The following is a 21,716-nucleotide window of genomic DNA, read 5'->3' as shown; positions in this document are numbered from 1 at the left end:
TTAGTTCAGGTGTTGGAGCCGTGCTTCTTTCACTCATAGTTTGTTAAAACAAGTCTATGTTTAGCAATTAAAACTTCAGCCCACTATAGCGTCGGTTCACCCAGATTACACAAAGATGCTTTTGTCTACGTAGACCTAAAAATATCGAGCCGTGCAGATAGTGCACTGCAGGAGTGCGTTTCTTGAGGTTTCTGCCGCTGCCCCTGAAATAAGTCAGGTGAGTGGGCTTTAGTTTGTTGCTCTCACAGCTTTCAAATGTCAATATCGGATTTCCAGAAAACTAAGAAGGAGGATGGACCTCGAACGTGACTCTTGTGTCTTTAAATCGACACAGTTGCGTTGTTCTGATACACGCTAGTCGACGTTTTTCGGTCGTTATCTTTCATGCTATCTCGCTGGCTACGTAGTGAGGTATCGTCTCCGTTCTTAAAGGTGTGATTGTAATGTGGAATTACAAATCTTACAAATTGCACCTTTAATCTTCAAATTGTTTGAAAAAGCTTAAGATACAGGCTGTGACCGGCAAGGCCATGTCAAAACAAAAAGTTTTACTGGGAGGAAAACTAAGTAACTCGTCTATATTTAGTAAAAGGCTGAATCTGAATGTGCTCCGTCCCGATTGTGAGGTGGAAAAGATGTTTTCTACATTTGTTAATTTCTTTAGTAAGTTGCCTTGCACTGAACTTTCTGGGCCACCATATAAATATTCTTTTTTTTTTACACCACTAGGAGTCAGTGAGTAAATGTTTTAAAGAAACAGTAATGTGCACATATACAAGAAAAAAAAAAAATCAAAATCAGATTATGCAACAACATCCATGTGTGAAGGCAGACATAATGTTCTTATAACTGCTTTTATTCTGACACTCAAAAACAATCAGAGATTACTTATATGTCACATATTGACAACAAAAATAATTCATGAAGAAAGAAAACGAGTCATAATAGATTAATACTTTTACCTATGAAATTAATCCAAAAGAAAAAGTACTTTACACCTGTCAGACAATATATTCTCATGATAGAAATTACATACAATTCAAGAACAAGTTCAGCTGAATTGAAAATACACAGATAACCCCACTTCATATAGGAATACATATAAAACAGTTACTCAGAGAATTTGCGATATATTGTGTGTGTATATACATTTAAATGTATTTACAGGTACTGTAACTTTTTTGCTTGGTTCTCTTTTTGTACAAATCTTTTTAAGTGGATTAATAAATGCACCTGCCAGCTTATCAGGGCTTTAGTGGATACTTGTATTAAATATAAATGATGGATAAAGAGTGTTTTTCCATGTAAACATATCTCAATATTTATAGTATTAATAAGTTTGGATCAAATAGAGGTCTGGTTGCATATTAAGCTGGTTATGGAATACAACGAAAGCAAACTCAACGCAAAAATATCAAAGTGTTTGTTTCTATAAATTCACATTTAAATTACGTTTGACTGACTGTAAGCGTAAGTAAACGGCTCAGACCTCTACAATACTGACTACCAGAGTTATTTACATGTTATGTCTTTAACATTTAAGCCTTGATAAGCTGACACTGAAACAGTTAAACAATGCTTATATTAACTTTTTTCTGTAAACTGTCGACAGACCCGTGCACACTGATAGGGAGCAACTCCGGATGACAACACTCAACACGTCCCTGCGATAACATGACAGCAGGAACACATAATACAGATATAATGAGGTGTGAGTCTGTGAAGGACCCTCATGGTGAGATATGTTCAGGATACGATCATGACTCTGTTTTCTTTATTTTCTCGATGTCTTGGTTGACTTTGAGCAGTTGACCAGCAGGTCTTTTAACATCAGGATGCACCGCAGCAGACGTTCGTTATTTTGGGAACATTAATTAGCAGGTTTATGAGGCGCTGATGAAGATGAATAAAGTCTGCTGGCTTTAACGGTGCCATTGCATATGCTTTTGCTTTAAGGACCTGAAGATGGAGTAGAACAGTGTGACTCGCGTGTCATTCAGAGAAACTATTAGTAATCTAAAGTTGGATTTGATTTATAAGGCAAAACAATTGAAGCTATTTATGCTTCGGACTCGAGGGAAGACTTATCCGCCACAGAGGGCCTGTTTTCTGTTTTCATGAGGATTCATGGTGCGATACGCTCTGTGGTGCCTCTCAACAAACGTTTTCTGTCTTATTTTAAGCTTTGAATTAAAAAATAGAGATTTTGTCTGTTTACCAACCTGATAATGCTGATATGTGTCTCTGAAAAACACAATATATTCTTTATTCAACATTACATCAACTGGCCAAGTGTATATTTTTACAACATGTCTGCACATGATTTAAGTATTTAATTATTTTAAAAAAACTGCTGTAAAAGAGCTTGAAAATGACCAGAGGTACTTTGGACCTGTTGTACAAGAATATTGTGTTTGCTGAAAACAATTTGATTTAATTTTTGGAGAATTTTTAAATCTGCCAACGTAGAAAAAGACGGGACATTGTTCTGATTTTTGCATCTAATTATTAAAAATGTTGTTGTTAAGAGAGAGTTGGTGTATGTATTTCAACAAAGGAAAATAAGAAAAAAATAGAAACTTTCCAGTTTTAAACAACCTTTGTGGCCGTTGGAGTACAGATTTTTGAGTTTACCAGGTGCACTTGAATGCACCATGGACCCCCTGACTACGTGCTCTGCCATACAAAGAATTGTAGATATGAGACGTAACGAGGTGTACCTGAACGCACCATGAAATCTGTGTCACTCTGTCTATTTTTTTGTAAACAGTGTTGCCAGATTTACTCACTAAACGGACAAACTATCCACAGTTGGAGCTTTACGGGTCTTATTTTCTGACAACAAGCCTGATAACGTGACATTTCCTTCATTTCAGGACAATTTATCACACGATTACTTTAATGTACAGAAAAGCGTGAGCTTGTGCACCTGCTGTGCTCTGAAACTAGTTAAGGAGATGAAATGGAGATGAGATAAAGCTCCCAAGAGCCATGTAGTCCTTCATTACGTGAGATGAGAGAAAAATGATTAAAGGTTATGAATATTTATTCCTGCCCCTGAAACGTTTGAGGTCAGAGTTCAGCGGCTGTGATGTTATTACAGGGACTCAGAGTGAAGTCATGTAAACTGTTAGCTTACTGCAAACTACAGTATGTTAGCAAACCGGCCCCACTTCCTCTTCCTCCGTCTCCTCCTCACACGCAAACACACACCCTAATGCATATATATATCTATATATATATAGATATATATCCTCTATATATATTTATACACACACGCATTCAGATCAGAAAACAAAAAAAATCTATTTCATTCCAGTCTAGCTTACTAATAGTGGTCACTAACTGAACACCCACACGTGTACTCTGCTGCAGAGTTCATACGAGAAACTCCTACAAATGCACAAACCACTTCTCCTGTTTTGAAAATGGTAAAAATAATATTCAAAGTTCGTTTCGACTCATATAAAAAACCCCAAACGGTGCGTACGTACTAGCATATAAAAGGAAGAACAACGTTTGTTAACCCACATAAAGATTTTCTTAAGACTCATGAGATAAATGGGTTAATCTTCTTTTTTTTTTTGATATACAACATTACTCTATATCATTTTTAACATCTCGACTAAACATAACTAGCTGTATATGATATTTTTATAAATATGTTACATCTCGGAAAGTATTGAAAAACCAAAAAAAAAAAAGAACAAATAAAGTGCAACAAACATTTTTTTTTTTTTTATCTTTTGAGACCACAAACACTTTTGTGAGTACATTTAAATTAAATATTATTGGCAATAGCTTTGAGTCGTATTTCCATAGCTGCACTCAAATCTTGACAGCTAGCAGGAGCTACACAGAGAGTTTCTTTTCAATTCACCTCACGTAGCACAAAGTTGTAATAGAAGCCGATGCAACCACTGTATGTCGACTAAGAGGCGAGCACTGCTGCACTCTACACACATTAACACTGTGCCTCCTAACTCCTGGGTGCTTTTATATTATATCTTACTGTACTTGTGTGTGTGTGTGTATACAGTTGAAATGTTTTATACAGTATATGTCTACATATATATAATACAGTAGCTTTAATAAAGAAACAACAGTACAGTCTTATTTTTATCTTCCTCTCCTCGGGTCTCTGCTTAAACAGAAAATCAAAAAATAAGCTCTTCTAGAAAGCCGTGTTGCAAAGAGGAAACAACCTGCTGGTTTGTGTTAGAAATGAAACTATCCTGCCTGCTGAGAAAGTGAATAGCTCTGTATTCTAGTTTTTGTGAGTTTCAGTTAGCTTATCCTGAGGTAAAACATTTTTGTGCAATGCTTAAAAAAGAGACCGGTGACTTGTAAAGCAGAACAGCCCTCTGTCGGGTTCACCCACCTCGGTGCTGTGTCGTTACTGTGAGTGTGAGAGTCGGTGTGGGTAATGTGTTTCAGTGCTCCTTGAGTACAGTTTATCTGCCGTGGTGTATTAGTGAGGATATGCAACCGTGTCTTCTGCAAATTAAGTTCACGTGCAACCGTTTGCTTTCGGCGGTTACGTTTGGGGGAAACACTCGCTTCACACTCAGACAACCCTTAAATTTAGCAGATCTGATTTTGCTTTATACTACGCAGCTATTACACTGACTTTAAACTTTTATATCGAGGAATTGGTCATTTATTTATTGATTCTACAGTTTCTCAAGCAGTTTAAACATCAGCACATCTTCATTTTTTAAAACAATCAAGGTTATTGTTTGTGATTATTAGAAAAACATTCATTTGCACCTTTTTTCCTGTTTACAATCATTTACATGATGTGTTAGGAAATTTAAATGGACTGTTGGGTGCAAGTTAGTCTGGAGCACCAATACGATATATCTGTATCGGACGATACATCAGTCAGGCGCGTTTTTTTTTCACCCAATGAACAAAAGGAACATTTGATTTAGAATATTGTATAAAAGGCAAAAGCTGGAATAAATACATTTTGGGCGTTTTTTCCGAATGTTTGGCTTAAAAAATGTTTCTTTTTTTTCTTTTGGACTGTCAACTGATAAGATAATTGATAATAATCCAGTCCTGTCGTGTCATTATGGATGCACAGTATTAGATTTGATTGGGTACTGGTATATACGCTGCAACAATAAAGCTACACAATGTCCCAGAGAACTGACACAGAAACTGAACTTTTTAAGAGCAATAGTCTGATTCAGCAACAACTATTAAAAGTGGATTACTTCTACAATATTTTTGAGCCTCATAAAGTCTGAAAAAAAATCCCAGTAATGATGCAATGAGTCTATAAATTTTCAAAAATCCTGCATTATGAACTGAGAGCGGAGTTTAAAAAAAGACGTTTAATGAAAGTTCACTTTAGAGTAAACTCATTTGAGGCAGCTCAGGATTCATTTGGTTCGTTCACAATTGCTCCTGTGAAGTATTAAAAATATCATCGCTAACCTCATCCCACTATATTTACCCTCAGCGCTACAAGATTTTTGTCCCTGAACGCACCCCGTCCGGCGTTACATTTCCCCCCGTAAACACAACCGCCAGTGCAGAAGAGTTGCATGTGAACGCAGAGGAACCTGCAGGAGACTGGGCTGGAGTATGAGCATCGTGAGTCCAAGACAGAAATCTGACCTTCATGACCTCTTTACTCTGCATGCTGTCATACCACATAGTACAGCTCGTAAGGCTCCACTGCAAGTGCACAACAGTAGGACTCCAACGTTTAAAGGAAAACAAAAGCAGTCAGAGCAGCGCCGTCTTTGAACTAAGAATCACCGAGGCATGTTGGTCAGCGCCCGGACTGAGCTTTACTTCTGAGCGTTAAATAGAAGATAAAGGTTGGAAGATTAAACAGACTGAGATGGATCCGTGATCAGACTCATCCCGATCACACCTGGTGTGTTTGTCGTGTTTATATCGTAATAATAAATGCCCCAGTATATTCTTAGTCAGACGACAGCGGCTGCGTAACACACCTCTGAGCATGCATCATGCGTGCTGCAGTAGGCTCACATTGGTTATGGTGACACAGCACCCATATACAGCAATCAAGATAATGCACATGTGCATAAAACTTTCCAAAAGAAAAACCAAAAGCACAAAATGAATACAAAAACAAGAGCAGACCAATGATGACATCAAATAGGTTGTTGTAGAAATATCAGCTTGAGAGGGTGTCAGGGGGGAGGGGCTCAGGATGGGGACCTGGAAGCTTTTAGTTTGATTTAGCTCTCCACCAAGGACCAGGTGTTCGCTCGTTATCAGTTTTTTTTTCTTTTTTTTAAGTTTGTCTGTTTTTTGTTTGTTGGGGAAATGTCTCTGTCTTTTCTCGCTTTTTTTCTTTCTTTTAGTAGGGAGTGAAGCGACTGTACCCTCCTCTGTATAGGCTAGCCTGCAACATCAAAGATGAAAAAGTACCAATCAGTATTCAGGTGACAGCTTTAGTCGGTTTTTCTCTTTGTCCACAAATTTCCTTCCGTTTTCTACGCGACTTATTTTACGTCTGTTTTCACATCAGGCACATTGATTTAGTTTATTATATATTTAAGCCAATAATTAGAGTGTGTGTCAGGACCAGGGTCATCTGGAGTTCTGGTGGATCGTGGACTCGGAGCTGAATTGGTGCAGTTGACTTTCTTTTTTTTTTTACAGAAGCATCAGAAGCTTTCTTTAAATAACACTGAGCCTGGTCTGAAGTATTTTCCTTAATTTATTCCATTTAGAAATTAATTCAAAAATAGCGTGCTTTGTGCTTTTCTTTTTTTCCTCTTACTTGAGGAAACCATTCCTTTTCAGGCTGTAACAATATCAGAGATTGAGCCAAAGCAGAATAAGTTCAGAGAGGTTTAATCACAGCTCCTTTTCAAGTCTGTCGGAGGTGCCTGCACCTTTCTGGAGGGGCGAACCACCACAGGATATTAGCCCTTAGATTTAGCACCATGCTCAAGATATCTAGGGCAGACACACACATAAAGCATGCATGTGGGGCCTATGCATGCACACCTGCACATGCACACACACACACTCTCACACACACACACAGGCTCTCCTCTCATCTTTCGGTGGCTCTGCTGCAATTAAGAATTCAGACTAACTCCAAAGGCTACTGAATGTCTTCAAAGGCTAATTTTGCCTAATTTCGGGGAGCCCTCTTGCTCGTACAAAACTTTCATCCATATGAGATGATTCTGTGTGCTGGAAATGCGTAAAGAGAATTTTTCCAACCTCAGAGGAACTAATTATTGTATAGCTTTTAAATGCAAAAATGACTCCTCTCTGCTGGAGAACCATTAATCAAATATGATTAAAGAATTAGGAGCCAAACTGGTCGTTTCTCCTCAGCTCACGAGTTTATTCGATGTCGAGGCTGAGCGCAGCCCTTCTCCCCGAAGCCTCGCCATTTGCTCAGCACCACACGGACGCACACACGTGTACACACACACACACACAGACACACACACACCCTCTCGAGTCTGTGTTAGCTCCCTGAGCTCCCAACACACACAAAACATTAGCTCTGATATTTTTAGGGGGCCAAATCCTGTCTTCTGCTTCTTTTTTCATCGAGAGGACGAACAAAGTGTCAGAGAAATGGAAGGAAATTTGGAGGAAAAAGAAGAAAGAATAAAAAACATTCAAGCACATTTTTTTAATTAAGTAAATGAAGAGGAAAAAGAAATGTCTTAATTAATGAAAGCTTTTAGCTAGCAGCTGCACCGGGGAACTATACGCTTCTTCTTCTTCTTTTTTTTTTTTTTTTTTTTATGTTGTTGAAAAATCGCATGCATGCCGGTATGGTAAATTTGAGTCATTTCTCAAGCAGAGAGCACGCCTCCGATCAAGCTTGTGGGCAAGGAGGGGAGGGCGAGACAACTCCCTCCCTCCGTCTCGCTCTCTCTTTTATGTCCCACGGCACACTGCTGCATGCGTTTGATGGTCCTTAATCTCTAGGTTTGGTCTGTGAGGCCGGTCCCATCCCCTCATCATCATAACACAAAAACCAAAGAGAAACTCTCTCTCTGTTTCAAAAAAGATGCTCTTTTATTCATCATCACTTTTCATCTTTGATGTTACAGTAGCTGCAAAAGCTAGCTAAAAACAGACATTAACAATTCAACTTCATCCCTTCAAGTTTGGTTTGGCTGAATGGGAAAAAAAATAAAGATGATGAACCAACTCACTCTGCAGCGAATTGAGTGGTGTAGAATGAACAGAAATGTAGTTTGTTATGTAAGATGCAAAGTTTGTGTTAAAGGAAAAACACGCTGCAGTAATCACTCATTCTCATTTCAGGAGGAACTCGTGTCAAATTAATGTTGCATGAGGTGAGCATTGCGTGGCGTAACGTAAGTTTTGTTGCACTAAATGTCTGAGCCACTTTCCACATGCCGGGGTTTTTACAGTACTGCTCAGCTCCAGCAGGGTGTGCCAGATAGCATGACAAAAAACTAAATCAATTGATGAATAAACACATAAATAAAAACCAGCGACTGCTGCAGCCTCTGGTCTTTATTTTTGGAGTGTGAGTCGTGTGTGTGTGTGTGTGTGTGTGTGTGCTCGTGTTGTGATGTTTCACACGGGGTGCACACAGAAACGGGCGGCGCTCTCAAAGACTTACCATAGTCCCCACACTGTATGTGGCAGCAGGGCCAATCGTGTGGTGGTAGGGGTCTGCTGTTGCATAGACTCTGCCATAGCTGCACAACGGGAGGCACAGAGAACACGGTCATTGATCTATCATTGACTAGGAGAGCAGAACATTTATGCATGCTTGTTTAATGCTCAACCCCTCAAGTCAACTCTTTCATGTCTCTAACACAATCAATTATTTCCCTCCTCGGCCTCCTGGGCTTCCTACATTATACAAGGTGGTTCAAAAAGGGGAGTTCAAAGGTTGGTGAATTATACTTGTCTTTTCATTGTCATCTTGATTAGTTGGATAGAATAGGTAATGAGCACGGAGAGAGACAGAGGAAGAAGGATGCAGAGGCACCACAGTCGGTGCCGGAGGGCTTGGTCTCTCACCCTGTTCTTGTTTACCCAGGCTGCACACTGGGCTCACGCCCCTGTCTTTTCATTGTTGCTGGTTTGGAACTAATCCTTCCAATTTCCTTCTGAGACAGGACAAGATGTGTCTGCTTTATTTATTTATTTATTCGACTTCACATATTCCTCTATTTACTTCCCTTTTTTTTTTTTTTTTTCAATGCTCGCTTGCAAATGAGGGTCTGCATGGAGCAGATAAGGCACACCCAGCCAAGGACTGAGGGCACCAAATCAACCAGGAATAAAAAAAAAAAAAAAAAAAAGAAGAAGAAGAAGAAGTGGAGAGAGGAGGAAATTCTCCTAAAGGAGACAACAAGACATACAGCGCTCATGCCTTTCGCATGAGCTACATCGAGTTATATAAGATCTAAATATGGCTCGGCCCATTTAAGTCCAGCAGCACCCAAGGTCAGTGAGCAGGACGTGAAATCAGAAAAGGCTGTCTGGGCTCCCTGGGGAGGAGGCCGGTGCCATGAGATGGTCAGGGGAAGTCTCCGTGGTCCTCTTATCTTCAGTGAGCACCGAACCCCACAGGCCCTCTAAGGCTAATATATCTACAAAATGACTCTCGCCAGAGTGGCACTGCTGACGACCAGCAGGTCAAACCACCCTGTGCAATGTCACACAGCCTCCACAGAGCTGATTGGAAGCCAGCAGGGTCCCTCCAATGTGACGGGCTCCTCACAAGGCTCCTCTGATGCATCACACTCACTGGTTTTAGTTACTTAGAGGGCTTTGGTAATGCAGCCGGTGAGCACTGTAGGCTTTTCAGATAATAAATGTTTCATATTTTGCAGGGTTTCACACGCCTTTCACAATCCCGGTGACCTCTTTTTATGATTGGCTGACTGCTCCGCGGTTAAGTCTGATAAGGTATTGCTGAGACAATACCGACAAACCCTTATTGATCCAATGGGCATGACCGCTTATTCAAAAGGAAACAAACAGACAAAGCAAAACAAACAACTTGGGGGCGAATTACATTAAATCTCAGGGAAAAGTATAGGCAAGAGAAACAGGAATTAAATCACTCTGAGAGAGAGAGGAAAAAAAAAAAGCTGCTGTCCAATTTCTGCTCTCGCCGAGCACGGCTGCTCATAATTCGAGCCGCGGCGAGGCCTGATAAATCTTACATTATCGATATGATCTTCAGGCTCTCAGGCAGGGTGTACGTTATCACAAGTGACATGCTCAATCCTTCCCAGATTAGATTCCCAAACCAGCCCACATCCCGGCTGACAACGGCTTTCAGGGGCCGAAATGAATCAGCGACGCCTCCTCAAACGGAGCACACCTGAACCAGAGTGACATCACTCAGAAGTGATAGAGTTCCTGCCGGTCCATCTCTCCCCCTCTCCCTCTCTCTCCCTCCGTCTCCCTACCTCCCTTCCACAGACCTGAGGCCATTCATAAATACCGCAGTGATATACCCACTCTCCCATCACAAGCAGAGAGTCACGACATATATCACTGCTTTTCTCATTGAGTCCAACAAGGTTAGTCTTTTTTTTTTTGTCTTCTTTAGCTCCGAGCTAAAAAGAAGACGGCGGTTTTCCTAATAGAAAAGATAACTGGAGAGGAAGAAAAAAAAAAAACCCAAGAAAACCCCAAATAACCTACGCAGATTATTGAAAATATAGAACACGCTGTTGAAGCAGCGCCTCATCCATCATCTACATTATTCATCTACGATTGTTATGAAGGAAACGCTTTAATTACCTGAAACACAAACCCGCTGCTTTTATATTGTTAGATATCATTCTGTGATGCTTATTCAAAGACTTGTGTGGTGCTGAAGTTTGTTTTTAGGGCTGCAACTTATTGTTCTCACTGTAGATTAATCTGTTGATTATTTTCTTGATTAACCGATTAGTTGTTGTGTTCGTAAAATGTCCTGTTTTGTCCTCAAAGATATTCAGTTTACTGTCACAGAGGAGGAAAGAAAATACTAACAGTTAAGAAGCTGATCAGAGAATTTTTACTTTTTCTTCCTTCAAAAATGATTGATTAATCGATTTATAAAATAACTGCCGATTCATTTTACTTAACAGCCAATCGTTGAAGCTCTGTCCTCATTTTCATTCAGTCTTCTTCGTCTACAGTAGAGTTAAAGTCTGATTCCATTAGTTTGATTGTAGTGGGGTTTTTTTTTAAGCTCTACAGTTTGAGTGAAAAGCTGAAACATTAATATCTCAGCATTTCCTCCTTTTACTTTAATAAGAGCGTGCACTCAAGCTGGCATGGACTCCACAAGTTTGTGTAAAAACCTGATGTCTTATGTTATCCCAGCATTATTTGACAGTGTTTCACAAAGCTTGTCGTGACGTCACAGAACACTGGTTATCAGGTTTTTGCACAAACTTGTGGAGTCCATGCAAGCTCCGAGTGCACGCTGTCATCGAAGCAGAGGAAGAGGAACAAAGATTCAACTTTTCACTGGAATTGTCGAGCTTGTTTAAGCAGTTTAATCCGAAAAAACAAATACTAAATAGAAGTATTTTGACTCGTGGTCTCCTTACTCTATCTCTACTTCAGTTAGTCATGTCTTATGTTTGACAGCCTGCAGGATCAACTCGTTGTCCTCAGTCAAAGTTCATATTAAAGGTCCTATTCGTAAGAAAAGTTTAAATACGTCAAATACTGACGCTTTGGGATTGTAGGTCGGGTCGGTCCCAAAGTTTTTGATGAGTTGGGCACGACAGTCAAAAATCTACTTTTCTAACAAATAGGACCTTTCAGAACAAACAGAATAATAAAGTTGTTTGTCATTTTTCTCTGAACTCAACATTTGTTTTATCAGATTTACATTCTGGTTCTTCAGCTGTGAAAAAACTACGACTGCACAATTAATGGAAACTGCAGAAAATGTTTGTTTTTTTGCAGAGATGTCCTGGACTACTAATCTTGTTCTGCAGATGTAAGAGAACATGTTTGTTGAAATGAAAGCTGCAATGCAAAAAAAAATCATTTCCTCTAATCGTGAGTTCATATCGCAGTCGTAACTAGACTCTAAATTAAAGGGACACTAGGATGAGTTTACCTTAAGTTTTATACGGAAACACACCTTTTTTTTTTTAGTAAAACACAAACTTAAAGGTAATAATGAATCTTAAAGTTCTTCTGCATGAATAAAGGATAAATAAATGTTGAGCATCTCACCTCCCTGCTGTCCTTTAGTTTCAAATCCAGAGTATTTCTCAACTGTGTTTCACTTTTGTGTACGAGGGATAAAATGTGTAAGTTGTGCCTTCAGTCGATGACTGAAAGATCAAGTTCCTTCAGCGGCAATTTAAAAATAAATCAGGGAAATTAACGTACGACTGTACATTATGAGGCTAGACAGCTTTCTTAAAGTCACTCCGGAGGATGTTCGGTTAATTTATCCGGAGTGTTTTTATTGCAGTTCGTGATAAAATCTTACATTGTCCTCGTCCCTAATCATAATACCTGTCAGAATAATCGCAATATCATCTTCTTCCTTTTTTTTACCTTGTCGTGCAGCCTGATTTGATATTATTCTGTGATGTTTGTGATGTTGCATTAAAGTCTCATTTTCCTTCAATCTTCCTCATCTATTTCTACTTCAGCTTCATTCATTTCCTCCATCCGACAGCCCGCAGGATCAAACTTATTGCTCTAAATCAAAAGTTCACATTAACAAAGATGGCTTGTCGAACATAATATAGACATGTTTATCATTTTTCTCTAAGCTCATTATGTTTCCTCTGCCTACTGCTGATGAGTAAAAAAATGCAATCTTTTCTCCTCCGCGATGGATTTCTTTGTGTCGTCTTGAACAGAAAATCGTAGCTTAAAGAAGACGCTCTTTTTTTCTCCTGCTCTAAATTGCATTTGATCTTTGCAGGAAATCTTGACGTGGCATCACTTTGTTTGTGCGTGATGGAAACATCCTCCCCCCCAAAAAAATCACAAAATGGACCCAAGAGATTAAAGAAACATTAATCTAATTACGTTTTTTCAGGGTTGACTGAATCTGGACGATGTGGCTCTGCTGAAGCATGTAACACTTTACACACTGGTACATCTCTCAATTCAGCCCTTTATTAAAAAGATGTAAGAGCTCCTCACCTGTCACTGTAAGCAGCGGTGGTGGTGGGCTGGGCAAATCTGTATGCTGCATAGCCACCCTGTAAAAGAATACCAGAGTGTTAATCAATGATTAAGCTCAACCTGTGCAGAGAAAGGTTAGATCTGAGAGACACAAGGAAACAACAATACACATGTAGAGCTTTAAATTGCCTTAATAGTTAAATGTCAGTGCACAGTGTTTGGTCATCACCCCGACTGCAGGGTCCCTATCAGACACCAGAGGGTGCTGTTTGATATATGGTGTATTAAGCGAGTGGTGGCAACTGGGAAATGAATGAATATTCGGGGGGAGCGAGTCATTGTCACACTAGAGTAGCATAACAGCATAACAGAGGCCACGTGAGCCCCACATTCAGCCCCTTTTTTAGATTGAGGAGGTTCTGCTGCTTCATTATTGAAGAGCCCCTTTTTTCCCTAACACGACCCCCCTGGCTCACAAATGAAGTAAGAAAGGCAGAAGACGGTCGGACCGTCGGAGAGTCAGGACCGCTGTATTAATTTGCCAGAGTGGGGAAGGAATTAAAGACCTCATTGTGGAGTGCTGCTATTACTCTCTTTGAAAAATGAAGCTGTTCTCCCACTGTTTTTCTATTAGTGCCAGTGGAGTGTGTGCCCATCTGCGTCCATACGGTGGATAGGTGGCTTTTAATAATGCATGTTTTCATTCATTTTTAAACTCAAGGGGAAAGACGTCCGACGGAGAGGCAGCGGTGTGATGGTCGCTGCCACGGCTGCACATGAAAATCAGGTCAGGGGCCACAACGATTGAATCTCGCTCCCCCCAGTTCCCCCTCAAGGTTTCCTCCACAGAGACAGGAAGTAGCTGCACTCGAGGCAGATGACTTCCTGTGGGACGGCCATGCCTTGGGACTGCGCTGATTACAGCAACAGCCTGAACAAACACGGACCAATAAATCACTCTCCCACATTGTCAAATCCTGCACACAACAGTGCAGCACATTTGTTATTTTGTCGTGCCGAGTGTGTGTTTGTGCATTCATGTATGTGTGCGCTCATGTGTGTTTCGACATGAAGGTGCACGCATGCATATGTATGAGCGAATGCAACGCGTGGCGTGTATATTTCCATCCGGTTTGCCTCCATGCTAATGTATTAGCAGGTCATCTGTTTTCCAAGACGAAGCTTCGACACATCAACCAGCTGCTTCTGTGTCCACTGAATGATTGTGGGGGACACTGAGGGCTGAGGGACGGCTTCCTCTTGGTCGCTCGAGACCTTCGTGCACACTCAGCCAGTCTGAAGCAGTGCAGCGGCCAGTGCCAAAACTAATGGCAGTAAAGCACCAGGGGCTGGCATGACGGGTTGAGTGATGGACCGACCTGGCCGGGCTTTGGTCAGGGGACGTGGGGTACAGGACTTAGCTGGAGGTGGCTGAACGAGTGTGAGAGACAAACAGTATCACTCAGAGCGCAGCCCCGGTCTCGTCTACGGTGGTGGATGTCGCCACAATAAAAAACAGTGAAATACTGTCCTATCATGCGGGCTGCTGTGTAAGCCATATATCACTGGGTTTCGTTCCCAGACACTGGTCGTCGTCGGGGTGAAAGTGAGAGGCAACTGTCATTGCTGCCGTGCCCCGCTGTCATCTCGCTATCTCAGCAGACGGCAGAGCGGGGGGAAAAAAACGCAGCAGAATCAAAGGGACAAATTACATCCTCCCACAAACGTTTGGACTAATGTCAAAGTGGGGCAGCGTGGTAATTTCAGCATTATCTCCACAGCGCCCGCTCTTTTCTCTGTCAAGGGCGACGTGCAGCCGGGCCGGCCCCTGATGTGACCCTGCCTGCACGGACAGCTCCGGAGGGACAGCTAATCCCTTTATCTGCTGCCGCTCCTCTTATCTCCCACACGGTGATGGCTGGGAGGAACCGGCTCCACTCAGGCCCGCGCAGACCCCCTGGGGGCAGGCAGGGATATCCCGGCCAAACCCTCCGAGTGTACACAAACACAACACAGGAGAGGGGTAGCGAGGAGATGGGGAGGAGGGGCTGCAGAAGACAAGCCACCTCAAAAACCCAGACAAATCTAAAGTAAGAAATGACCTAACTTGACACGGGACACTGAGCCCGGGTCTGCCTCTTTGCCAAAGTCTGAGATCATAGGAAGGGAGAAGAGAGAGAGGAGGGAGGAGCTGAGGGGGTTTTAAATTTTGTTGTTGGGTTTCTTGGCACAGTAGACAGAGGCCTAATCGACGCCGGCTTGGCAGCGAGGCTGGGAGAACGCTGGGGGCTGAGGAGATCACGTTTTTGTCTCCAGGGCTGGGCTTTTTGTCTGCTTTACTTCTGTTTCATCTAAGCAGGCGAGAGGAAAAGCCAACTGTACTTACATAGATCTCTGCACCATAGAAGCCATCTTGGTACACCACCCTGTGAAAGGAGAGAACAGGAAAGGAGCGTTAGTTGATTTTGGCGTACGTGCCACTGATGTTCTCACTATTTCAACCTTCCGTGGCTCCGTTGGGTCAGCTCGCAGCAGCTTTAGTCTACTGTACCACAAATAATGAATGACACATTAAAGGGAAAAGTGCAACCGTTTCACATCCCCGTCCAATTTTCTGCTCTGGTAAAAATTGTTGTCTTTCCAGTTGCTGCAGTGTTGTCAGGAGGGCTGGTGGCGGCGAGGGAGAGGAGGGGAGGACAAAAGAAGGCAGCGAAGGAGCTCCGTCACATGACTCCGCTATATAAATCAACCAGCTGCCATCAGTAGCAAAGGGCCCCGTAGTGGGAGGGAGGGGAAAGGGGACGTGGGATTTCCAGTTCCCGGCTTCAGCGGCGAGTCTCTCTGCAGTAAGACGGATCCTGATCTAATCACAGATAGACAGCTATACTGGGCCCTCGGCCGGTCTCCGTCAGACCTCTCCCACGGCCACACAGACCACTGCTGATAAGAGACGAGTGTGAGGCAGCGCTGCACAAAGCCAGGAGATCAGCATAGGCCCTGGTCACAGTCCAGTGAGATCTGCCCAGTAATACGCTATCTCAGCTCTCTACAGCTCTCCCTGTGGCTTTGTTAGTTCCTCCTTTGTCAACAGACAGCGTACAAATATAAGGATGAGCAGAGTACATACCTAGATACCAACAATGATTCTACTCCCCAAACACACCTCCAGGAGGGATTATAAAGTAAATGGTCTGCAGAAACCTGAGACCAGCATTATTACGTAAAACAAACCTACATTAGTTAACTCTGTTCTTTAAATTAAACAGTTTTCTATAGTTGACAATGCGTGGTCTAATCCTATAACGACGAGGGCTGACCTAAACGCTCTGAGGATTCACAGCTTCTACAGTTGCCATGGTAAGCAACATCTAGATCCTCGTGTTTCTGCGTCGACTGCAACAGAAATGAGGCAATAGACGGACAAAGAGCAATAAATGGACCTTATATGTGGCGTTTATCACCCGACTTCCTTGTTGAACATGAAGTCAAGGGTCTTGAGACATGATCACATCAATATCTGCTTTGAAATTGTAATATTACAACGACCGGCAATTACAGCTTGTTCAACTCCAAACACGTGTACAGTCACACACTAAGGCTATATTCAAACCTTTTTCTTTATTTTTCCTTTTATATCTAGATTGATTTTACGAAGTCTGGACAGCAAAAAAACACATGAAATGTAATTTTTACAGATCAGATCCGAACTGATTGTAGAGGTGGTTTGAAATGCGATTCAAATCCGTTTTCTACAGATGCGTCTCAGTCCGGATGCTCTGGTGTTCATATCAGATTTCAGATATTTTTGCCGGTCGCGACGCAACACAACAGCGACAACATTGACTCAAGGGTCACGAAAGCTGCAGAATCGATGCTGCTACGAGAAAAGCTTTGTGGGAGACAACACAGAGAACTGTGGACAATCATGATGAAATAAAATTGTCTCTCCATGACTTTCTAGTGTGATTGTTGTCAGATGATGGATCTCCATTTCTCACACTTCTAGTGTTAGAAAGTCACCTCAACACTGTATGTAGATACTGACGCCTACGTTGTTACCACAGCAACACAAGCTGATAGGTCGGTGATGTCTGGACACAAAAATCGATCCGATCACTTGCAAGTAAAGGTCTGGCCCTATCTAAAGCAACTAACAATTATTTTCATTATTGATTAATCTATTGATAATTTTCTTGATTTATTGAATCGATTAGTTGTTTGGTCTATAACAAAATGTAAAAGCCCGAGATGATGTCCCCAAATGTCTTGTTTTGTCTGCAAAACATCAGTCTGGACACAACATTTTGTGTGTTGTCATCACTTCTTGACACAGTGAAACTGCTATTTTCTGATTTATACTGTAACAACCCTATTGTCATAAAGAATATTAATATATTAATATAATAATTAATATTTAAGAAGCTGGAATCAAAGATTTTTGACTTCGTTTTCTAAAAATGACTCCAACAGATAAATCGACTATCAAAAAAGTTGACTCCTCATCAATCAATCGTTAAAGCTCACGTCTGAAGCGCTCATTGTTGTTTTCTGGACTCAGGTTATAGATCTGTATCTGATACTCACGCTCCGTAAGCTGGGATTGGTGGTGGTGGTGGAGCTGTGCGGAACGTGTTGTACACAGCCCGCCCTCGACCTCGCAAGTGGGCACCCCTGTAGGCCACCGTAGCGCCTGTGGCAGGGTAGGGAAACCCTGTGACTGGAAGGAAACACACGAGAGAAGAGAAAATGACTTTCAGAGAACATCCTCGGCTTGGCATTGCTTACCTTATGACAGAATACATTAGAGAGAGACGTGTGGCACTGCTTTCCCTATGACAGAATGCATTATGGGGAAGACAAGGAAACAATAGATTTAATCTTTTCTAGGTGCGCCTCATCGAGCACTCTCCCCTTTCCCAGCTCGCTGCTTTGTGCCGTACTCAGCAAGGATCCACATTTGCTGTACGCATCCTTTCCTGATGCCTGGCGAGGGGCAGCCTTGAAGCATAGGCAGGTAATGGATGCAATACCACTAGTTTCGCACCACGGCTTTTGCATAGTTTAGACACAATGGGCTAGCAGCGAGGAGAACAGTGGGAGGGTGGACGGGGGAGAGGTAGAGGGCGTTTCTAGGTGTTGGCGAGAGTCAAACGGGAGGTGAATGTTGTTGAACAACCTGACTAGATGTTCAGAACTTTCCCCAAGGGGAAATGGAGCAGATGGGCCGGACAGCCAAGGCCCAAACCTCAGCATGACCCCCATCTCCAAACCCATCTGGGAGCGTCTTTAGCCAATCGCACAGCTACATATGTCCTCTGCTGACGGCTACGGGTGAATCCGAACGGGAGGGCTGGGGTGAAAGCGTCAGAGGTTGGTGTGATGGTGCGACAAAATGCCCGCGGTCACAGATTAGAGGACAGACGATGTGATCCTCGGCTCTCTACTTAACCTTCAATCAGTCCAGTGGCTGTCTGATTACAAGCTGTGGAGGTGCATACAAACACTCCGGACTCCAGACATGATTAAGTTGGCCTCCTCTATTCCAGCAATCGAAATTCCCTCACATCCCCCCTTCGCTCTGCTCCTCACCCTCAGCCCATCACAACGCAGTCATCCCCATTATTCTTCATCCCCAGCGACGCCCCCTCATCACCCTCCCCTCACCTTACTCTTTTTTTATTCATTTCCATCACATGTTTTGGGTGAATTCATCACCGACCACTTCAGTTTCTCCAATCAGACATCACTGTGTGATGGGGCTCCTGTCTGGTCTTGTTGGGGTGGGGGTGCGGCTCAGTTGGGGTTAATAACATGAATCCAATGTGTTTCAAATGAACCCGCTGCCACAAAGAAGACGGCAGGCAGTCCCTCGCCATCGCAGATAAACTCCACTGCAATGAAGATCCATGGTAGCTCGTATATAATCACGGCGTATATGTTCCTGACGTGCCGGCGTTGCCGTGCCGTGCGCAGCGTTAACCCTGCAGGTGGACGAGGCCAGTGAGCGCCCTAATGAACGATGCACACCCGAGCCCCGCTGCTTCAATAAAGCTGACAGGGAGACAGATTAGTGGTGCTTTTAAAAACACAGAGAGCCAGGTTTAATGTCTTCTGCCATTAACATCACGCTCCATTAGTGGGTCCGCACACATATTCAAACTCTGCGTCTCATTTGGCCAGGTAACGCCCACATAGCTCCCCTCAACACACCCGCCAAGGTGCATGGCACTTTGTTTGCTGCCAGCGTACCAATAGACTGCCTGGACTCGCAGGGTGCCCCCTTTCCCCCAAGTGATTTATAATGCTGACCTTGACATTTAAATTAGTCTCTTTTTTTGGAGCAGTGGACATCTGAGCGCAGTTGCTAAAGGGCAAAAACAATCCTCTTTGATAGTTTCCGAGGTGTGTTTTTTTTTTCCGCCCTGCTCTTAACAAATCACTACTATTTCTGGGCCCCAGAGAGTCCAATTGCCTCTTTTCTTTCTTTTTTGGAAATTTGTATGCAATATGCATGCGGTGATGTATGTGAATGTAAACTTATAATGAGTTGGCGATAGGCTACACTGCTTCAATAATAACCCATAAATCAAAGGCACTGTCACACCTTGGTAAGCCCGTGAAAAGCAACAACAGCCACGGTGTATGAGAGCACAAACCTGGTCTAGCCACCAAAGTCAAACACCTTTTTCCGGGAGGGGGGCTGGGGGAAAATATGAGTTATGCGCTGGAGGGCGGCGGGGTCACGCTGCACCTCATATGTCATACGTGTCAACTTGAGAGAAGCTCAATACCTGCAGAGCCAGTTGGACCTGAGGTAATCCAGCTCTGTGCCAATGATGGGGTCATAACCGGCTCCCATAAAGAAAGATCTGATTTTCCACAAGGTTGATCTCTCTAATACTTCCTGCTCAAATACATCGGGCAATGAGCACTTAATCCACGCACTGGGGACCAAAAACAGCTTAATCTAATCAAGAGTCTGGAGCTTAATTATCCCCCTAACGTACACTCCGACAATGAAAGGATCTGTCTACATATATTAAGATGGCAATTAGCCTTTCTTTTTCTGTCATTTACACAGCTGGTAGCTTTTCTCACACGTCCTGAAGAAAACTCCACCTTTGTAGCACAAAATATGAACTGGTGAATGAACAAAATTCTCATCTCCTGTCTCCACGGGAAGGAGCTGCAGAGGAGAGACTCTCTCTGTTTAGCCTGAGGGGAGCGACCATATGAGAGGGGGTTTCTAGGTGGCAGCTGTCCACGGTGCTGAAAACATCCAACACGAGGACGGATCCAGAAAAGTTGGCCAATTCTGGTAAAAAGAGCTCACAGTGCAGAATGTACTGCGAGCAGATCTGCCTCTCAATGGATTTCTTCTTCATTCAGCTCCTTTTCTGCATGTTTTCATCCAACATTCATCTCTGTGACGGATTTATTATTTAGTGTAATAAATGACAAAGTAAGTTTAAATCTGGAAATGATTCATATTTGATCACATACATGCACGGATACATGTGTGCACAAAGATAAACATGTTCTTCATCTGTGTAGATACAGGGTTTGGTAGTAACAGATTACATGTAATCAGGATTACCTAATCAGATTACAAAAAGTAAGCAACTATAAGCATTAGGCCGTCATCTAACTAAGTACATCTACTCAAGTACTGTCCTTGTAATTTATTTAAAGGTTTCCATTGTCTGCTTCTGTATTCTTGCACTCTGCATTATGTATTTTTAACTGCTGCGTCAGAGTCAAGTAGCACATTTTAAAATTATTTTATTTAAAAAAAAACCACACAGGCCAGGCCAAAAATCAGCTGACTGATAGTATACAGTATATACATACATGTAAATATATGTATAGTTTACTTTGACTTGTACTTTTGATACTTACGTACATTTTCTATCTATACTTTAACACTTTAAGACTGAGGTTTGCTACTAAGGATGCTGATAAATTGGTTGGGCTTTAATAATCATCCCATACTGGATAACTCATGGAAAGTATGTCTATGTCTTAGACAAGTGCTCCACTTTGTGGTGGACCTGACAGGGGAAAAAAGAGGTTTTGTGTCGTGATGGAAAGTTTAGGCAGCAGCAGCTGTGGATTGTGGAGTTTTTATTCCTTTTTATTTACATTGAAAATTGATGATTTTGAGTAAGTGCTCCTCTCTGCGCTACAGGAGCAAATTCCCCCGCGTGGATTAAAAAGAAAAAGCGGGAACAAAACCTCCTGACATAATGAATAGTGAGAGTACAAACAGTACAGCCGTAGTTTGTGTCAGTACTGTGTATATAAATACTCAACATGCAGAAGGCGTTTTATTTGTATTTAAAATGTTTTAAAAGAGAGAAAAAAGAATATTTGTGGCAGCGTCTACGTTTTTAGCATAAGGTGAATAATTTTCAGTGTTTGATTTTGAAGTAATCCAGTGTTGTCTGAAACGAAACGTTACTTTACGAAGTGTTAAAGTGATTTACAGTTACTAAATTACCAGTGAAGCTGTTCTGGTATCTTTGATATTACAGTCAGATTATCTGAAAGTTATTTGTAAACCAGGTGCTTTTCCTTCCTTTGTTGAAGTAACATTATTTGTA

At 42.1% G+C, this 21,716-nt stretch overlaps 1 protein-coding gene across 11 annotated transcripts in view; it reads right to left on the bottom strand.

Moving 5' to 3' along the window:
• Positions 1–21,716, bottom strand: part of LOC311268360 (RNA binding protein fox-1 homolog 3-like) — a gene marked incomplete at its 3' end in the record, with an annotated part of 442,215 nt that overhangs the window by 6,647 nt on the left and 413,852 nt on the right. For 9 of the 11 annotated variants that reach the window (XM_084371969.1, XM_084371973.1, XM_084371972.1 and 6 more), the window contains 5 exons: positions 17,698–17,830; positions 15,500–15,539; positions 13,132–13,190; positions 8,615–8,693; positions 836–6,388 (listed from right to left, as the gene is read on the bottom strand). In XM_084371969.1, the coding sequence (XP_084228095.1) occupies positions 6,344–6,388; positions 8,615–8,693; positions 13,132–13,190; positions 15,500–15,539; positions 17,698–17,830 (356 nt within the window). Of the gene's footprint in view, positions 1–835; positions 6,389–8,614; positions 8,694–13,127; positions 13,191–15,499; positions 15,540–17,697; positions 17,831–21,716 lie in introns of those variants that run through there. The other 2 variants (XM_084371968.1, XM_084371967.1) reach the window with 2 other exon arrangements.

Source organism: Pagrus pagrus (assembly GCF_965226575.1).
Source record: "Pagrus pagrus genome assembly, chromosome: 13".
Lineage (NCBI taxonomy): Eukaryota > Metazoa > Chordata > Actinopteri > Spariformes > Sparidae > Pagrus > Pagrus pagrus.
The sequence above is the reverse complement of the archived record's forward strand: the minus strand, read 5'-3'. Positions and strand labels throughout refer to the sequence as shown.